The sequence below is a fragment of the Melospiza georgiana genome, chromosome 5, assembly GCF_028018845.1.
Source record: "Melospiza georgiana isolate bMelGeo1 chromosome 5, bMelGeo1.pri, whole genome shotgun sequence".
Lineage (NCBI taxonomy): Eukaryota > Metazoa > Chordata > Aves > Passeriformes > Passerellidae > Melospiza > Melospiza georgiana.
In genome coordinates this window covers 18533276-18550776 of record NC_080434.1, presented here as the reverse complement: position 1 = coordinate 18550776, position 17501 = coordinate 18533276, and the positions used below count along the sequence as shown (strand labels likewise).

The following is a 17501-nucleotide window of genomic DNA, read 5'->3' as shown; positions in this document are numbered from 1 at the left end:
ACTCATTAAAGCTGACTGCCTCGGTTTGATTGAGTGAGTTATGATTTATGGAATTACTCCATTAAAACAGTCCTCAGAATATCAGCATAACAGCTAGTGAGTGGTACTTTTCCGGCATCTGACTCACATACCACCAAGGTGAGTAATTTTCTAGCTGATTTCAAAAGATTGAAAAGTTATATGAAAGATATTTAATAAAACTGCTATAATTTGTATAAAGGAAAAATAAAAGAGGAAGGAATAAGTAGTATTGACATATGTGAGAAGGATGTCTGCTTTCCTTCTGAGATTATGTTCTTTAGAGTGAAGCATCTGTTAAAATAAAACTTTTTTACAAAAGAAAGAAAACCTGTGATATGTAAAAATGTAATCCCAAAGCACACAAATTGGTGGAATTTTGGCAGCTGTTGGCTGTGTGGAGTTTGCAGGCTGAAGGAAAGGAGTACCCTTTGTGTTTGACAATGCAGGAATGTGGCTCTTGTCTAAGTTGCCCTTACAAAGCTATACCCTGAGAATTGTGGAGGAGGATACTTTGCGTGTACGACATCAGCAAAACCCACGTGCTGATGAACTTTTGAATATCTGATAAACATTTACTTGTCACAGTAGAATCAGCTTCATTTGACACTTTCTAACATCCTGTGTTTTGCAAGAAAAATAATCAGCTGCCACTGTGAGGAGGAACTGTTATACATAGGATAGTTTATTGAGGCTGATGGTTTAATGCCCTCCTGAGCTTTGCCTTCTGATTTTCTGGAAAAATGATACAGGGATGTGGAAGTGTTCACTCAGGTCCCTTTGCAGTAGCTTAAAGCCAGGACCATGCATTCAGCAAAAAGAGACAAGGATGCCAAAGTAGAAGCTTTGGGAGAAAGGGGAGAGCATTGTGAGTCAAAGAGATAAGCTGGGATGTGGTGTATTATTTCCTACTGATTCAAAGCTCTGTTACTAGCTCTTCGAGGATTCTTAAGGCCCTCATGAGTTGGTTCCTTTTCCTGTTAAACAAGATTTTCCAACTCTATTAATTGACAAGTGTCTGCATCCATTTTGAACACATTTCCTTTAGGTGTTGGTGATAATTTTAGTGACACCTCTAAGCAAAATAGAGGGGAAATTGCCATGCAGCAATTCTTTCAGTTCCCTTACTAAACAGCACCATCTTTATAAAATAAGAGGAGAATGCTGTACAAGCCTATTCAGCTTTCCTGCTTTCCTCATGCTTTGTGTTCTCTCTGAACTTCCACAGCAAGTTGCACAAGGACCTTCAAAAAATTATCTAACACATAGAAATTTACAGTATGAGAGCTTTATAAAAAAGATCTCTCAATGTTAGAAGTCATTGCTATTTTTTTTCCTTCTTTGTCACTTGTGTTTGGCCTGTATTGACCTTTTAATTCTGATTGCGCTATTATTGGTGCAGTTTCAAAGTGTATCTGTAATTTGTACTGTCAGACTGAATCACTGCATACTATCTCTTAAAGCCTTGAGATTGATTGGTTATTGAGCTTGAATGATCCCTCTAGAAGCATTAATAGTCTTGTTCAGATGCTATATTTGATTGCATGGGATCAGTCTCAAAACTTATCGAGAGCATTAAATGGAATAGCATTTAAATTCTAACATTTATTGTGAAGCATCCACAACATTACAAAACATGAGCTTGAAGCTTGTTTCTGGAAAAGGCCATACAGTCCTTAAAATGTACAGCATGAGAGTATGTCTAATTAGTATAAAATCTCAACTGAAAGGAGAGCTCAGCTTGGATAAAAACGAGTTTTTGAAAAATTTATTGCAGTTCCAATGAGCAAACATTCACCATTATTTCTAAACACTGTATTATGAGATGAAAGGTTTCATGACCTGTTTAATTTGCTAAACACTGGCGTCTGTTTCCCTCCAGGGTTCTGTTGGAGTGCCTGGTGTTCCAGGGAGAGATGGACAAGTGGTGAGTTCTCTGACTTTTTCAGCACTGCCAGTATTTATGTAGTGGATTAAAGCAATTTTGGGCTTGTTCACATGAACAATATGCAACCTTATATCCAGAACTGTGCTTTCAAATTGGCTTCATGGAAAAGGCCGTGTATAATATAGCATAATGTGCTTTGTGCTCTGAAGTAATTTTTTTCTAGTTTTACCTGAACAAGCAACAAATGTAATTAATTAAGCTGAAAGTCTAGTGTTCAAATTTGGTGATGACTGATAGGTTGTAGAAAGAAATGCATATTAACAGAGTGTTACTTGAGTCAGCATATTAACAAACAAAGGGTTTTTTACTTTTTGTTAACTCAGTCTCATAATGCAAACACTTGCATTGATACTGGCTACTGATGTGGTGCCAATACATTGTTAATACAACCTATAAATAGAGAAATAAAAAGAAATGGAAGTGCAGCTGGAGGATAATTTCAAATTGAATTTTGGGGATGAAAACACAGAGGAATAAGTCAAACAAATGTTTTTGAATACAACCACAAGGAAATGCTAATTTAGGCAAGTCACTGTCAGAGTTCAGAATGGCCCTCCATAAGGAGAGGTCACAGTAAAGCAGCAGGGCTGTGTTACAGCATTGCTAAGGTTTCTTGGCAAATCTGGGTGATGAAGTTTCAATAGTATACCTCCTTGACTGTAGAGTATTATCCATCTGTTGTTCTCACAAGCCCTAGCATTCCTAGTGAACTTCGAAAGCACTGGCAAGGGATGCTAAAAAGAAAATGTATGATATATATGTTCAGTAGGTTCAAGCAGCAGCAGATGGTAGTGAATAAGGGTTGTATTAGACAATCCTCTCTTCTGCTTCCCTCACCAAGAGCCCTAGGAATAATTGTTGTTTCAAATAATTTACTTTTAGTTCTTCTTTCCTAAAAAAGAAAAAAAAAGTATTGTTTCTAATAGCACAATACATAATATTAGGACTGTGTTTTCAGAGTGGTTATAAGAAATAATGTAATAACCATATATTTCACTTTAGTGGTAGTGATAAGAATTTATTTTAAACTATTCTGAGTATTACAAGTAATGTGAAACAACAAAATAAGAAATATTTAGAATTAACTATATTTGTATACACACACAGACACATATATATATTTAATAACCAGAATTTATAAGAAAGTAATATGAAACAAATTTTCAGTAAGTCCTCAGATTTTTTGCTCCATATTTTATAACTGAATTCACTTGCAACAGAAATAGTAGACAGTGCTTGCCAACTGAGATGCTCTTGCTGTACATGATTCAAGTAATTTTTGTGGCCTGACTGAAATGCCAGTGAAAATTTACTTTGTGGCATATCTGTAGGAATATGTAAGAACACTGGACTGGTGAAGTTGGAAACTGCTTTGAATAGAACAGAACTGATGATTCATATTTTATTCAAGAACTTTATTTTTAATAGAAATCATGCAACCTCCAGCAAGAAAAATTCACTCAAATGAGCAGAAAAAATTGATATTAATGAAATGTGTCAAATGTGTGATTAATGTGTCATTTTGGGAGACGGGGAATTTTTTTAAGCTCTTTGGCAAGGTTGTTGCATGTCTATTTTTAGGAGACCACGTAGACTTACTTATCTGCTGTCATGTTTCAGGGGGCATAAAAGAAATGTGCAGTTGAACATTATGGGAAGATGAAAACACATCTTTAAATGTTGATTATTAATTTTAAATTGTGCTTTTAAAAAACTCCAAAATGTTCAATTTATGGGTGTCTATCTATTTGATTTACTTCATCATTCATCACATCTATAACTTCGTAGACATTTTAAAATTATTACCACTTTATTAAAGATGTCAGTGTGTTTTTAGTGTAGCTGGACTGCTTTACTTTTGACCTTTAAAAAAAGGCCCTGAATTACTAAAGTGAAACAGAGGGACCCGGACAAAAGCCACACAGATAAAAATAAATTGCTGTTGCATTCTTTTATTTGGTTTTTCAACTGTTGGTCAATATTGACTAGAAACCACTTCCTTATTTGCAAAAAATATATTCTTTTCTTAATACTAGGCAGGTGAAAGTTGAAGGTTGCTATCTCTTTAATAAATAGATTTAAAAATTCTGTTAGCTTGGAAACAGTGGTAGAAATGAAGTTTAAGCTGAAGCAGTATTTGTCTAAAGTTAGAAAGTATAATGCAGCCTAGCAATCCCATGTTAATATTTTGCTATCAAAAGGTCAGTTCTTCCAATTTCTATGAAAAAACAGATTTTCAGTGCAGTGCAGCACATGAGATGTTGATGAGGACCAGAGTGGTGATTTTAAGAGTCGGGCTGTACTGTGAGCCAGCTGCTGGCACTTCTGGCTTTACTCATTCAGATTCATGGTGACTTGCAGAATAGTTGGGTTCAACTTGCATGTGTGATGCGAGTCATCCCCTTTTTAGAAGTGAGTAGATAAAGGACTTTACAAAAGCCTTACTGTCCTGGTTGCCTTTTGGCCAGTGAGCTCTCTCTGTCAGACAACAGCATGTTCAGTGCACTAAGTTCCAAGTTAATATTTTTCCTTGGTTTAAAAGGCAGTGAGTGTTAAGTACATGCTTAAAATTAAGTGTGTGAATGCTTTTCTTGTTTGGACAATGAAGTATTTTTCAGCCAGTGAATGTCAGCAGTGAATTAGCTTTGCTCTGTCCTCAAGCAGTTGAACAAAACAGAGTTAGGTCATCTCCATCATCTACATGCCTCTGTAATTTTCCTTTTTCTTTGTTTCACCTCTTCTTTAATTGAAATACTGAGCTATGGGAGATGATTGACAAGTCTGACCATAGGTCTGGGAATGAGATCATAAATTTTGAGTGCACTTAGAACAGTCTTTTAATCCCTTAACATATGAACCCCTTGTCTTAGACAGTCTCTAGATATTAGAGGAAGTGTAATTTTACACAACCCACATGTTTTTGCAGGACTGTTAACTAGTAGATTTTTTTTGTGTTTAGAGTAGCAAAATCACTGCCATAAAACCTTCACACATTAGGCCAAATCCAGTGAAACATTACAGGTAGTCTTGCAAGGACATTTACAGTCTTCATTTGCTCCTACATTTGAGAAACTGCAGCAAGTTTATCTTGAGAACAGTAACTGGAAAGGAGCTGCTTAATAATACCTGCAGCTGGAAATAGTGTTGTTTTTGGGATGCACCAAAACCTGCTGAAATAAGGAATCTTTCTGAGTGCTCCTTTTCCTTTGCAGACTGTTCTTCAAGCCACAGGTTTCTTTCTGTCACGATGCAATGGCAGATAAACTTCCCTTTCTCCATCCCTGGCAGAAGTTCCTCAGGCACTCGAAAAGTACAGAAAAACATTAATTCTGCATGGTGCTGGGAGGTTGCAGTGATCTGGGGATATCAGATCAGTACATTAATCATGTTGAAATAGCCACAAAGGGCTTCTTGGAAAGTTAAACTCTGCAAGTATAGAATATATATTCTGGTATTTGTTAAGTGCTGCTGATTTGATAAGGTCTGTCAATGACTACAGCAGCACACAAAGAGAAAAGCAGAGATTCCTTAAGTGTTAAGATGGTATTTGGCTGAAGGAACCCAGTTTCTGGAGTTTGTGCAAATAACTCTCTTTGTTATAAACACGAGTTTGTCTGGAGTGCATAAACCTCTCACTCTAAATTTCCATAAATCTTTTCTTATGTAGTACTTGATATTTTGGTGTGTTTTTTGGTAAGGGTATATTGAAAACAGAATGAATGGTCAGGATAGATCCCTTAATTTCAAATTCTTCTGGTAGATTTGCAATAGCAATATGATAAACCTCAAACAATTTTCCTTCATATCAGTAGATTGAGAGCCTGGGTATGCACATTTCTTACTGCTTTCTTCATGCTTTTTGTTTCTCTAATTTACATGTATTTCCTTATTACTGTGTACAGCGCTGTGTAGGAACACATTTTGAAGGTGGCAGTATCAAATTTGTTCAGCAAAATGAGGAAGGGTATGCATGTACTAACATTTTTCAAATAAAGGGAGGAAACATCATAAATATAGTTCACAAATTCTCAGACAGGTTTGCAGGCCAGCTGAGTCTTGTTGAAGAGACTTTCCACTTAATTTCAGTTGGTGAGTGGGCCAGGAGAGGTTTCCAGTCCTTAAACAAACAATTTTAAGTTACTTTTGAGGGGCGCGAAAAGCCAGTTGAAAGGAATTGAATTCCACCCTGGTTTGAAATGGAAATCATAGTAACATTTCTGAAAAACCTCTTTTTTACCCTCTGTCCTCATCTATGTATTTTAGAGTAAAATTAGACTGGATTAGGTTTGGGGCCTCTTGTGTTTTCTTATCCTTAAACTGATTACATTCTAGTGACTGAAAAATATAGCAATACTGACAGCCTTTCTTTCAGGGTGAGGTGGATATCAACCAGCTGGTGTAGAGAGTTATTGCATCTCACCAAAACAAAACCTATTTCAGAACTGCAGCCTCTGGGCTGTTTGCTGTTACAAACAAGAAAAGCTGGGGCCCCCAGCCATGTTATTTTTAGCTGATTAATTCTGGATATGAAGGTATATGCCTCAGAGGCAGAAAGCACTCCAGTAAGGAGAAGCATGCTTTCAACTGCCTCACCTCCTTTAATATGGACTCTGGTGGGTAATATATTTTCAGACCTGTTATGAAGTAGATTTTATGAGTTCATATTGACAGATTTCTTTCTCATATTACCAAGAGAGCCCAAGCAATGCTCTGTACACCTGAGTACTTACCAAATTCTGATTCACTTCAGTGTAAGCTTTAAGACTGCCCCTACAGCAAGAGTATCTGAGGAAACTGCTACACCTATTTATTGAGCAGAGTGCTGAAAGTTGTTCTTTGCCCAAGTACAGGAAAGAGTTAGGGGCTTGGTCAAGTTACACAAAGGCAAGACAAAAATAACTTCATATGAAAAAGAAGTCAAGGGTTACCTGAATAGTATTTCTAATGCAATATTTGCGTGTTTACCAATGTGGGACATGATGTTTGTGCGTCTGGTAGTTTTGTTGCTGCTTTGGTGCAGCCAAACCTTGATAGAGAGGATGTTCAGGTAAGATGCTGCAGGTTCCCCAGCATCCCGTGGAGCTCTTGCTCTTTCCATCATGGTGTCAGTTAAGCTGCACATTGCTGAGGTGGCCTTTGGAAATCACAGCCCACCTCAGTGCCAGGAGGGAGATTTTTTTTTTTTTTTTGGTGTATCATGGTAGTTCCACACAGTGCTCATTGCATAGGACAACTTCTGCAGTATGGTTCAGCTGAGAATAAGAATGCAGAAGGGCAGAGGGGGTAAGTAACAGTTGATTTAAATTGAGTACCAAGACACTTCACACCTCACTACAGCATCTTCCCCACTCTCCATCCCTTTTAGGGATAAGTTCCAAGGGGATGCTCTTAGGGTACCTTCACACAATTTCTCTGGTCTTACATCTTTTTCTTGTGTGAAGTTGCAGTTTAGCCCTCATAAATTCTCTGACTGGGATCATGGGTTAGGTTTTATAGACACTAGGAAGTTTTAGAATGATTGCCATCACTCTGTTACTGAGCAATAATTTCTCAGGGGTTCATAACTGGAGAAGGGGTGAGCTGTGAGCAAAAGTTAGATGTACTATAGAAAAAAATTACTCTTTAAATGGAAAAAAACACTGTCGAGGCCACTCTTGGAGTCCCGTTGTAGGCTCCTCACTGCAAGAAAGACATGAACATACTGGGTAGAATCCAAGTAAGGGCCTTAAAGGTGATCACCAGAGGTGCCTTCTAAATTCAAGCGTTCTGTGATTCTATGAAAGAAAAGATAAAAATATGTTGCCTTGGTTTGAAACCTAGCTGAGGTGCTCAAGACAATTGTTTCTGCAACCTAACACCTTTGCTGTCAATGCAATTAAAGAGAGACTACAACAGCAGTCAGGAAAGACATTAGCCATGGCCTGGTGAATGTAAGAAACATGTGACAGTGAGGATTTAGCTTTGTAGCTTCTTGCATTTTATCAGGTTGAAAAGCAGTCTGATTTAAACTGTTGCATCGAATGACATCGTTGAGTGTCTGGTGTTCCCTTGCATGCATCACTCCTTGAATAGCAGGGTCATCATCTTCAGCCTCTTAAAAGTCAGCTGTGCGTTTTGCTCATCTCCAAAACACTAACCTGTGGGGCTGAAGTGTACTTGTACAGCATTTTACACTCCAGCTTTACTCTTACAGCGTTTTGCACTCTGCTTTTAACACATGCTTTTAGTAATAAATAGATAAATAAATAAAAGTGACTAAACAGAAGAAAAGTAAGTAACTATACTTCCTAACAGAAATATTTTAAATTATTTTCATGCCAAGAATCAAAATCATTTTTTGGGATGAACATGTCTAAAATGACAGTATCTGAGTAGGGAAGAGCTATCAATCTACTCATCCGCAGAAGTTAACAGCTCTTTGCTTCATAACTACTTTGAGCAAAGCATTTTTATGTTTGTTTTGTGGTTTGGTTTTTCTTGTGTATTTTGGGGGGTTTATGTTAAGGCTTACTGGAATAGTAAAAATAACTGCACATAAAGCCAGACTGCCATGCCTGTAAGACATGCAGAGTGACAAAGGGAGGCTCCCTGACACAAAGCTTGTTTAGCTCTGCACTGGGAATTTTCATCAGGGCTAGGGCACAGATCATCTTATGGGCTCTACATGTTCACCTCTTTTCACTGATTCTTTGTATAGACAAGAAAATAAAGGTCTAACATAGGGAAAAGAATATTTTCTCTGCTCTTCCGAACATTACCAAGAGAATGATAATCACTTCAGAAACATAAAGGCACAAGGTCATTTCTGTGTTATCCTTCCAGGTTTTGCCTTCAATCTTTCCCATTCCCAGAGATAGTTTCTGCACTTCAAGTATCTCTGCCTAGTCCTTTCATTACTGTAAGTGTAGTGCTGAGCACAGCAGTTGCACATAGGTCAGAACTGCAATTGCTGGTATGAATGGGGATTTACTATGACTGGGTGACAGGCTGAGGTTTTCACTTTTTCTAAAGAAAATAATTTTTTTGTCCTATTTCTGCGATCTCCTTTTTGTCACAGCAGTGGCCCTCTGCATCCATAGCACTGATATGTAAACCTGGTAGGAAAGTGCAAGCTTGGGACTTCAACCTTTTGATCAGAGATTTAAAGCATCAGCTTTAAAGCATCAGCCGACAGCAGCTGTTTGAAAATGAAGGGGACAGAAGCAAGCGTGTTTGGGGTGTGGGGATGAGGAGAAACAAGTGTATATTCATGGGTCCCTTCTGCTTCATTTTGTCAACTGGCAATTTTCTTCAAGAGCCTTTTAGGTCAATCCTTTAGGACACTCACACCTAATCTCCAACAGCTTCAAATCCTGAGCACTCATATATCAAATGCCTGTGCCACTTTATCACAGCTACTGTAGTACAAAGGGGCCTTGAGAAGGGGCTGACACAAGTGACTATTTCATTTCCTGAGGGCTTAATGGTACCTATTTTTTGCTCTGGCTTGGAAAATGCCTCACTAGAAGTGTTCTAGAACTTCGATGATTTTGGTTTTTTTTTTGTTTTTTTTTTTAAAACAGTGCAAATCTTGAGGAAATTAAAATGTAATTAATGATTCCATTACCTAATTTAGAAATACAATGGAACTTGCTTTCACAGACAATCAGAGTTAATACATCTATGATTAAATCTGCCTGCAGAAGTAAGAAAGAGATAAGTTCTTTGTAGGAGACTTCTATGGAGGATTAGAAAATATGTCTTGTTGTGTTTAGAAAAGCCTTTATCTTAATGCTCGTAACTTTTGAGTAGAGGATTGGGTCATGACGTGTACTAAATTTGAATACTGTGTGAAAATTGTTCGCTGACTTACTGATACAAATTACTGTTCCAAATTTGATTGCTATGTTAGCTATTGGATTTAACTTTTCCACATTTTTCTACACTCAAATAGCAAAGGGCTTTTAGAAGGACCAAGCTGCAGACTTTTAAAAATATTTCTTTGGCTTTTATTTTAATGTGCTTTGCCATGTTAGAAGAGTGATGCAGTTCTCTATGTGAGGGCTATCAGAGGTATTTCTTGTGAAACTGAAATATACATCTGCAGAAGCTTTTACACAGTAAGCCACAAGCTCTAGTTGTTTTACGATAAGTCTAACCATTGCATTATTTTATCTAAAATAAATATCTGTCATATTCCCATAAATGTGGGATATAAACACTAAAAAATATTTTTAGAGGGTTTTTTGTTTCACTTGGTTTTTTTTCTTGTTGGCTTCTTTTCTTTATTTTTAAAATTGAAGATGGGAAAGAAGATTGAAAATAAATGTTATTTGCTGATTGACTCATGAAAATAATTTATGACTCCTTAAACTGTAGAAGAGTATTATACTACTCACTGAAGATACCCAAAATTTGGAGCATTGATGTAATGCTGACAGTTTTTAAATCTTTTAAAACCACTTTTCAACCACTGGTATAAAAAATGGATAAGCAAAGTATATTTTAAAAATTGAAAAGCTCTCTGGTTTTCCAAATTCTTCCATTTCTGAAAGCGGCCCTTCTCATTTTTTTTCATTATCTCTTTTCCATCTGAGATCAGAAACACAAATGTCAAAATAAATTAAGACAAGCCTTTCTTGCAGCATTTCTAAGTTGTAGAGAAGAGGAAAGCATTGGCAGTCTTGCTGGGAAGATTGTGCTTTTAAGGCTAATTGGACAGATTTTAAGAATCAGGAGTCACAGGTCTCCTTCCTGTTTAGTGAGACATCTGTGTGTTTCCACCTTTTTCAGAAGAATAATTTCTTACCTTACATAGGTTAGAGTTAATCCACCCTAACTGACAAAATAAGTCATTTTAGTGCCCAGCTGTGGGCTACGTCTTTGCAGAGTCTGTTAAAACTGTGTTTATCATTACTGACCCATTATGAGAAGGTTCATATATTTCATCACATCTTTCTTAACTTCATCTTTCTTTTTATTTTGCCTTTAGGGTGAACCTGGTTTGCCTGGCATAGCAGGAGAGAAGGGAGAAGCAGGGCTCAAGGTCAGTATTGAAAATTAACTAAAAACAGAAGCACAGGGCATGTGAATGCATATGTAAATGACAGTTGTGCTTTCCAACTTGGGTTTATGTTCTGACTGACTTTTAATGATCTGCTCCCTCCAGTGATCAGTGCTGTAAGAGGCTTTACACATCTCACCATAAAGAAGCATTTTCTTCTGCTGTGCATGTGTAATTCCAGTCGGGGGCACTGATTCATAGGCATCCACTGCCAGCTGAATGCAATATGCCTGCCAGTGTTTGGGAATTTGGGGACCTTTTCAGAAAGTCTTTGTTTATGCCCCTTACAATGTGTTTCAGGCTTCTTTTCAAGAACTTCTGCGGTCAGTTCTTTGACAAATGTCAGGGTGAAGTCTTGAGGGCTGATCCTGCTATTGTGGAAGTTAGCAACAAGCCTCATTAGGAGCATGTCTCAGCCTGTATGTGTTACATCAGAATGACTCTTTGCACTTTATTGTTCTGTAGTTTGTTCTGCTGTTTTAATATTGAACAAGTGAGATAGAACGTAAAGCTTATGATGATAACTTCATTTAAAAGAGAACTCGACATGTCCAAGATGATGGGATCTGTGGGCCCCTTGGAGGGGACAATGCTGATTTCTAATCCCATCAGCTGCGAGTGAGCTTCCTGGTGCACATGTGCTCTTCAGCTGATTCCGTGCATCATGCTGCTGCTGACTGACATGCAAGGCAACCTCTTTACATTTACTGACTGGCTGCTTGTCCATCAGGAATGAAAACAAACCATTTGGGAGCGTGACCTTTTCTTACTTTGTATAGAGAAGAAGCCAAATTATGGCAGTTGATGCTTCATTCGTATTCACAGCTGTAGTCCCTGAGTTGCCTAGCGACTGCCAGCCATCAGAAGGGGCAAAGATGAGCCAGAGTGCAGCTCTGAGCCACAAATGCAGAGATGAGTTGTCAGGGTCAGGCTGGCGTGCAAAAGTGCTTTTGCAGTTTCTCAAGCACGTTTTAATTTTGGAAAAAGTAATGGCTATAAGCCATCTTTTTGTTACAGAGATTGTTGCAGAGAGTATAGAGAGCACTGAAGGCTCTTTACTCTGGACCAGTCGTGAATTTGTTCAAGACACTTAAAGCATTTTCTCTCTCTTGAGGAACCTTCTGAGCCATTGACAGAATCATAGGACTTTCCCTTCACATCCAGACTTTTTTTTTCTTTTGTTTGTTCCCAAAACATGGAGAACAACACGTAGGAGCCACCTAGGTCCCTGCAGGCTGCTTCCCAAAGACATATGCCTGTTTGTCAGGCTGTAGGACAAAACAGAGAGAGAGAGGTCTTCACATGCAAACCATTGAAGCTTTTAAAATAATGTTGAAATTGTATTGTCCATTGAGATCTATTAAATTTACATATTTTATTGTTCATCAGAGATTTTCTTGTTGTATTGTATCATCTGAGATGTTGTCATCAGTAGTGACATAATTATTAGTAAGGATAGTAATACTAGCATTAGTAATAACTAATGATAGTAAAGCTAACACTCAGATTTCTGCCTGAGTTAGTAACTTACGACTTCTTTGCTCCAATTATTTTCCTTAGGGTGACCCTGGAGAAAGAGGAGAGAAGGTGAGATGCTTCACTTCCTTTGTTGTGGTTCTGTTTTGGGTAACTTGCTTGCAGTGCACTGATCCCGAGTTTAAAAATAAAAAACCACAGCTCCTACCTGGAACTTAAGTGGCACAGTGCAGCCTTTCCAAGGGTCAGATAATACCTGCTAATGGAGGTTATTGATCTGTGATTACTGCAGTGGGATTAGTCACAAGAGTGCAGTGATAGTGTGTTAAAGACTGCACAGATGAGCAATCAGGCAACTAATCCTAACTGTGGTGAATCTCAGAAAATGATGAGTCTGTCTGAATAAATTAGAGATCCACACACTTCTCATAACTTGGTTTTGATGCTCTGACACCTGTGTGGAATAAAGCAATTAGGTAACAGAATGGTAAAACTACATAGATTCTAAGTGATACCTGGATAACAAGCTCTCCACATGCTAAAAATAAAAATGGAAATGGAATAAAAAATAAAAATGGAATAAAAAATAAAAATTTGAATGCTCCATTTGTGCTTGTGTCAGTTTAAGTAAGAACAAAGGAATCTGCCCCCATGATCTCTAGTGGTGCTGTCTGGAGAGGCTCACTGATGGGGCTCGTACTTGCTGTGAGTTAGCAAGAAATTGCTTCTCTGATGTCCAGTCATACCAAGGCAGGACAAGGGGGTGGAACAACCTCCATGCTGCAAAAAGGGGGTAGTATAATTCTGCTCTTCCAGGCATAGTGGTGGGTAGGAGCACAGTGAGTTTAGAGCTGAGCTCCCTCACCTGCTCACAGGGGCAGTTTCAGAAATAGCATAAGACTAATTTTGAGTACGAATCCATGCACAGCCTCATTGTCTGCAAGTCTACTGACCTAATGTTTAAAAAGTAAGTTGTTTGGACTGAGGTGCAATTTGCTCTTGAGAAATGTTTACCTGTGTCTTTGCAGCTAAAACTGAATTTCACTTCCAGATCCATGTAAATCTGTGTAATAGCAACTGGAAGCATGCTTTGCCAAGGCTATCAATTTCACATTTTCAAAAGCACACCATAAAAATAATCTAGGGAAATCTTGAAAGTCTGTAACCCACATGCAGAACTATGTAATCATGAAATATGCGTAATGAAATAATTTATTCTGTTAAAATGATATTTTTAAAGTACTTCAGTAATCCTTAGTTTGTTTTCAGACATAAAAGGAATAACTATGAATTTTAATATGTGGTGAATTTTTGTCACTTAAAACCATTCCATTTTTCCATAATTATCCTTTGTCTTTTTCTGAAATGTGCAGTTTCTTTTTCTAAAATGTGTAGTTACAGATCCCCTCAATAAGTTTATCATGTTAATTGAACTTGAGTAACATTCCTCACTGTTACTCTTCCATGTTTCATGTATGTTTCCTTAATTAAAGTGCTGCTAGATTGTTAGCTGGTTCCCATTGTATCAGTGGCTGTGATGTATAAATTTCTGAGTCTTCTCCAAAAGGATTTCACATTGAGGTTTTCAGAACAATCTGACAGATACTGTATAATGTTATTAGAACAATACTACTGGTTACCAGAACAAGGCCAGAAGTGCGTTTTTAGTCTACTTAGGCTTTGTTTTTATCCATAATTTTTGCATTTGAAATACTTATTGTGCTTTAAACGAACCTCAAGTCCCACAGAAATTTTTAGCCTGTATTCTTAACATAAAACAACATATAACATATTTGATGCAGTCTGGATTTCTTACACGGTTACATGACTGAGTGGAAATTTGGTCTTTTTATAGATAAATATTGTGAAATTTTTCTTTTAAAATTTTGGACATTTTTTTGAGTAGAAAATATCTACTCAGACATGAAAATGTTATCTAAATATCACTTTTCTAGGAAAAACAGTGCATAGAATTTATGTAGCAATAAAGTCATTTGGTAGCTCCTTGGAGGAGTGACATTTAGTGAATTTTTTTTTAGTTTGTAAATCATTCATGAAGGTCTTCAGACTCAGAGAGTGTGTGCTATAAATTACTTGAGAATCTCAATAAAAACTACTGAGATTGTCTAACTGTCGTCTGAATTTTATAGATACATCGAGGTGAATGTGTCTGTGTTGGGAAGAAAAATGTATTTCTAATTTAAAGTGCTGAATCATCATGGAATCATTAAATCATTCCTTCCTTGCTAAACTGCAGTGACCTGAGAAAGATGGTAGATTATACCAGCAGGTATTTTGCTGCTTTCTGGTGGGATTTTTTTACAGATCTGTGAAAGGGATTGCAGTTATAGTGAAGTCTGTGTAAGCCATAGCCACTTCCTGACCATGTCACAGAGGCTGTGTCTGGTGAACAAAATCAACTTGCATTTTTAATCATGTTAGAATGCTGACTCTTCTCTGCATACTGTGTTCTTACAGAAAATCATTAAAATGTAATGTATGTTTCAATTATAGGGGGATGCTGGTGAGAATGGACTGAAAGGTGACACAGGAGAAAAGGTAACAACACTTCATAGCAGAGAAGAAAATGTATGCCTTAGGCATGCTTATAATATAACCAAAAAATGGAAATAGTAATTTTTTCAAAAGAAAAATGAATTTTGAGATTTATTTTTTTTTAAAGGTGAGTGATTTGGTTAAGTTCATTTTTATGAGCAGCAGAAAAATTTTCACTGCTCTGTCCAACTGAACATACGATTTCTTCATACAGCAGTAGCCCTGGTATAGAATGTATCAGCATGGTTCTAGCTAGCACTCTTCTGTTGAAATTTGCATCATACAGGTTTGGTCACAACGTGCCGTAGGAATTGCCCCTTTGAATTACAGCAATGTTTTCTGGTGTACCCTTTATCTTTTCACCTTCTGTGTTTCCATCAAAGAGTGGGACCAAACCAGTATGGGACAAAAATTACAGTATCGTGATAGGCAACTTCCCTCCCAAACTGGCAGCTGGAAAATCAAGATTTGATGATAAACACACTTTACATCTTTATTCCAGCTGAAATCAACAATAACCTCACTTTATCACTTCTTAGTTCATTGTTGCAGAGTATGAAGATGCTGTAGAAATCACCAAAAAATAGATTTTGTCAAAATTTTTGTTTTCCTGAGTTTTCTTTTATGTGAGGCTCGCACTCAGAAAATCTAACTGGAATTTTCAGTGTGATTTCCTTACAAAAGCCAGTTTTTAGCAGTCAGGGTAAAGGCTGTGTTGCACATGAAAAGGGTCAGGCATATTGATCTCTTCTGGCCATCGTTTTTGAACTGATATGCTTTTAAAAAAGATGTATTTTAATGACTAGGCTTCAGCAGAAACATAAACACTTCTTGTACTCCTGCATGTGTGATGCTTAACCAACTTAGAGCATTTCAGTTCAAGGAGAAGTTTATGATGGATTTATCAAGCTGGTAAGGAGTGCATGCAAATCCCTCAGGAGCTATCATTTAGGTACAGTAAATCTGAACTTTGAAGAGCACAAGGGTTTTAAGACATATTCTAAAATCAGCCATTAAAAACAAACATGGGATTTAAGAATAGTCAAGTTACTTGATTTTGGAAATTAGTTTAAATAATACTTTATTTGCCGTCATGCTTAATAATAGAGATGAAAGTCTTAAGAACCTTATTTACGTAAATGATGTATGCTGGTAGCATAATCTTGATCCACTCTCGTGTGATTTAAGATTGTAATCCACTAGAAGTATAAATTGAGATTGTTCTTCAGAGAGATAGCTTTACAACAAGTAAATGGTAAGGTTATAATCTCTCTGGGAGGCCTAGTGCAGTTTCACCTGTTGCTGTTCTGCTTCATTAGCTTTGAGGGTGAGCTTGCATGCACAAGGATGTCCATATTGCCCTGTGATCAGCAGCATGCACATCCCCCCGTTTGGGATCCTTTTGAGCAAAGAAAAAAGTTCTCCTCTTCTTTCAATGGGAAATCCTTTCTGCTCAAGTATAAAGTTTTAAATACTGCTGTGTGAACTTTCAGCAGTTGGGCAGTTGAGTTGGGATCAACTTGTGGAAAGCAGAGGTTCTCAGGAGATTTCTTATATTGCTGTATCTGAAGAAATTTCAAGATACCTCCTCAACTTCATAATGCAGAAGTCTCCCATTTCTTCTAGGTTCCATATTATTTTCAGAGGTGGGATGGTGCCATAGGAATATATTCTGTTTGTTTGGAGTGCACTGCTTTAGCCATAATGGGTTCGAGTCCTCTGCATTCATTTTTGCCAGATTTTCCAGAGCTGTGACTTCATTGACTTTCAATATTTTTCTTCTTTTTCCCTGCCTACAAGACAACCTGCCATGCAGAAAAAAAAAGTTTCAGTTCTTAGAGGAGAGCTGCAGTTTAAAGTTTCTGATAGGTAGCTTTGCAAACAGCACTTCCTAGAGAGCTTATGAGGGTGGTTTTTGACAGATAATTTAGGAGTAAGCATTAAATTTGGTGTCATTACTTTACACTTGAGCTGCTGAACAGGGTTTGTATTCTTTCCTGTTCTTCAGCATAGGGGGAAGTTTTTGCTTAGGAGTTGTAATCCATATTCCGTAAAACTTAAATACGTTTCTTTGAAAGCTTGAATGGAGTTTCTGTGAGATAAAAAATAATTTTTTATTCATGTGGTGGGAGAGTGAGATACCACATGACAACAGATCCAGACTTGGTTTAGGAGCAGGTTCCTGTTTGTGCAAAAAAATGTAACTTTATTTACTGAACAGCTGTACCTAGTGACACTCAAAAATGACTTGGGTCCTTAATTCTTGACCTGACAATTTAGAATTAAAATGTCTTTGTTGAATTGTTGAAGACGGTGTCAATGCCAAGCTTGAGTTCTTGCTTCTGTTCTTCCAATGTAGTCTTGGTCCCTAGAAAAAACCAAGGATCTTCCTTCTTTGTGCATGTTCCCCTGCTAAAGTTTCTTCATTTGCAAACTGTCTTGACCCAGCAGTGAATTGTG

At 37.4% G+C, this 17501-nt stretch overlaps 1 protein-coding gene across 1 annotated transcript in view; it reads left to right on the top strand.

Moving 5' to 3' along the window:
* Nucleotides 1-17501, top strand: part of COL25A1 (collagen type XXV alpha 1 chain) — a 281924-nt gene that overhangs the window by 222804 nt on the left and 41619 nt on the right. Inside the window, 4 exon segments of the mRNA XM_058024669.1 lie at nt 1901-1945; nt 10938-10991; nt 12570-12596; nt 15000-15044. Of these exon segments, the coding sequence (XP_057880652.1) occupies nt 1901-1945; nt 10938-10991; nt 12570-12596; nt 15000-15044 (171 nt within the window).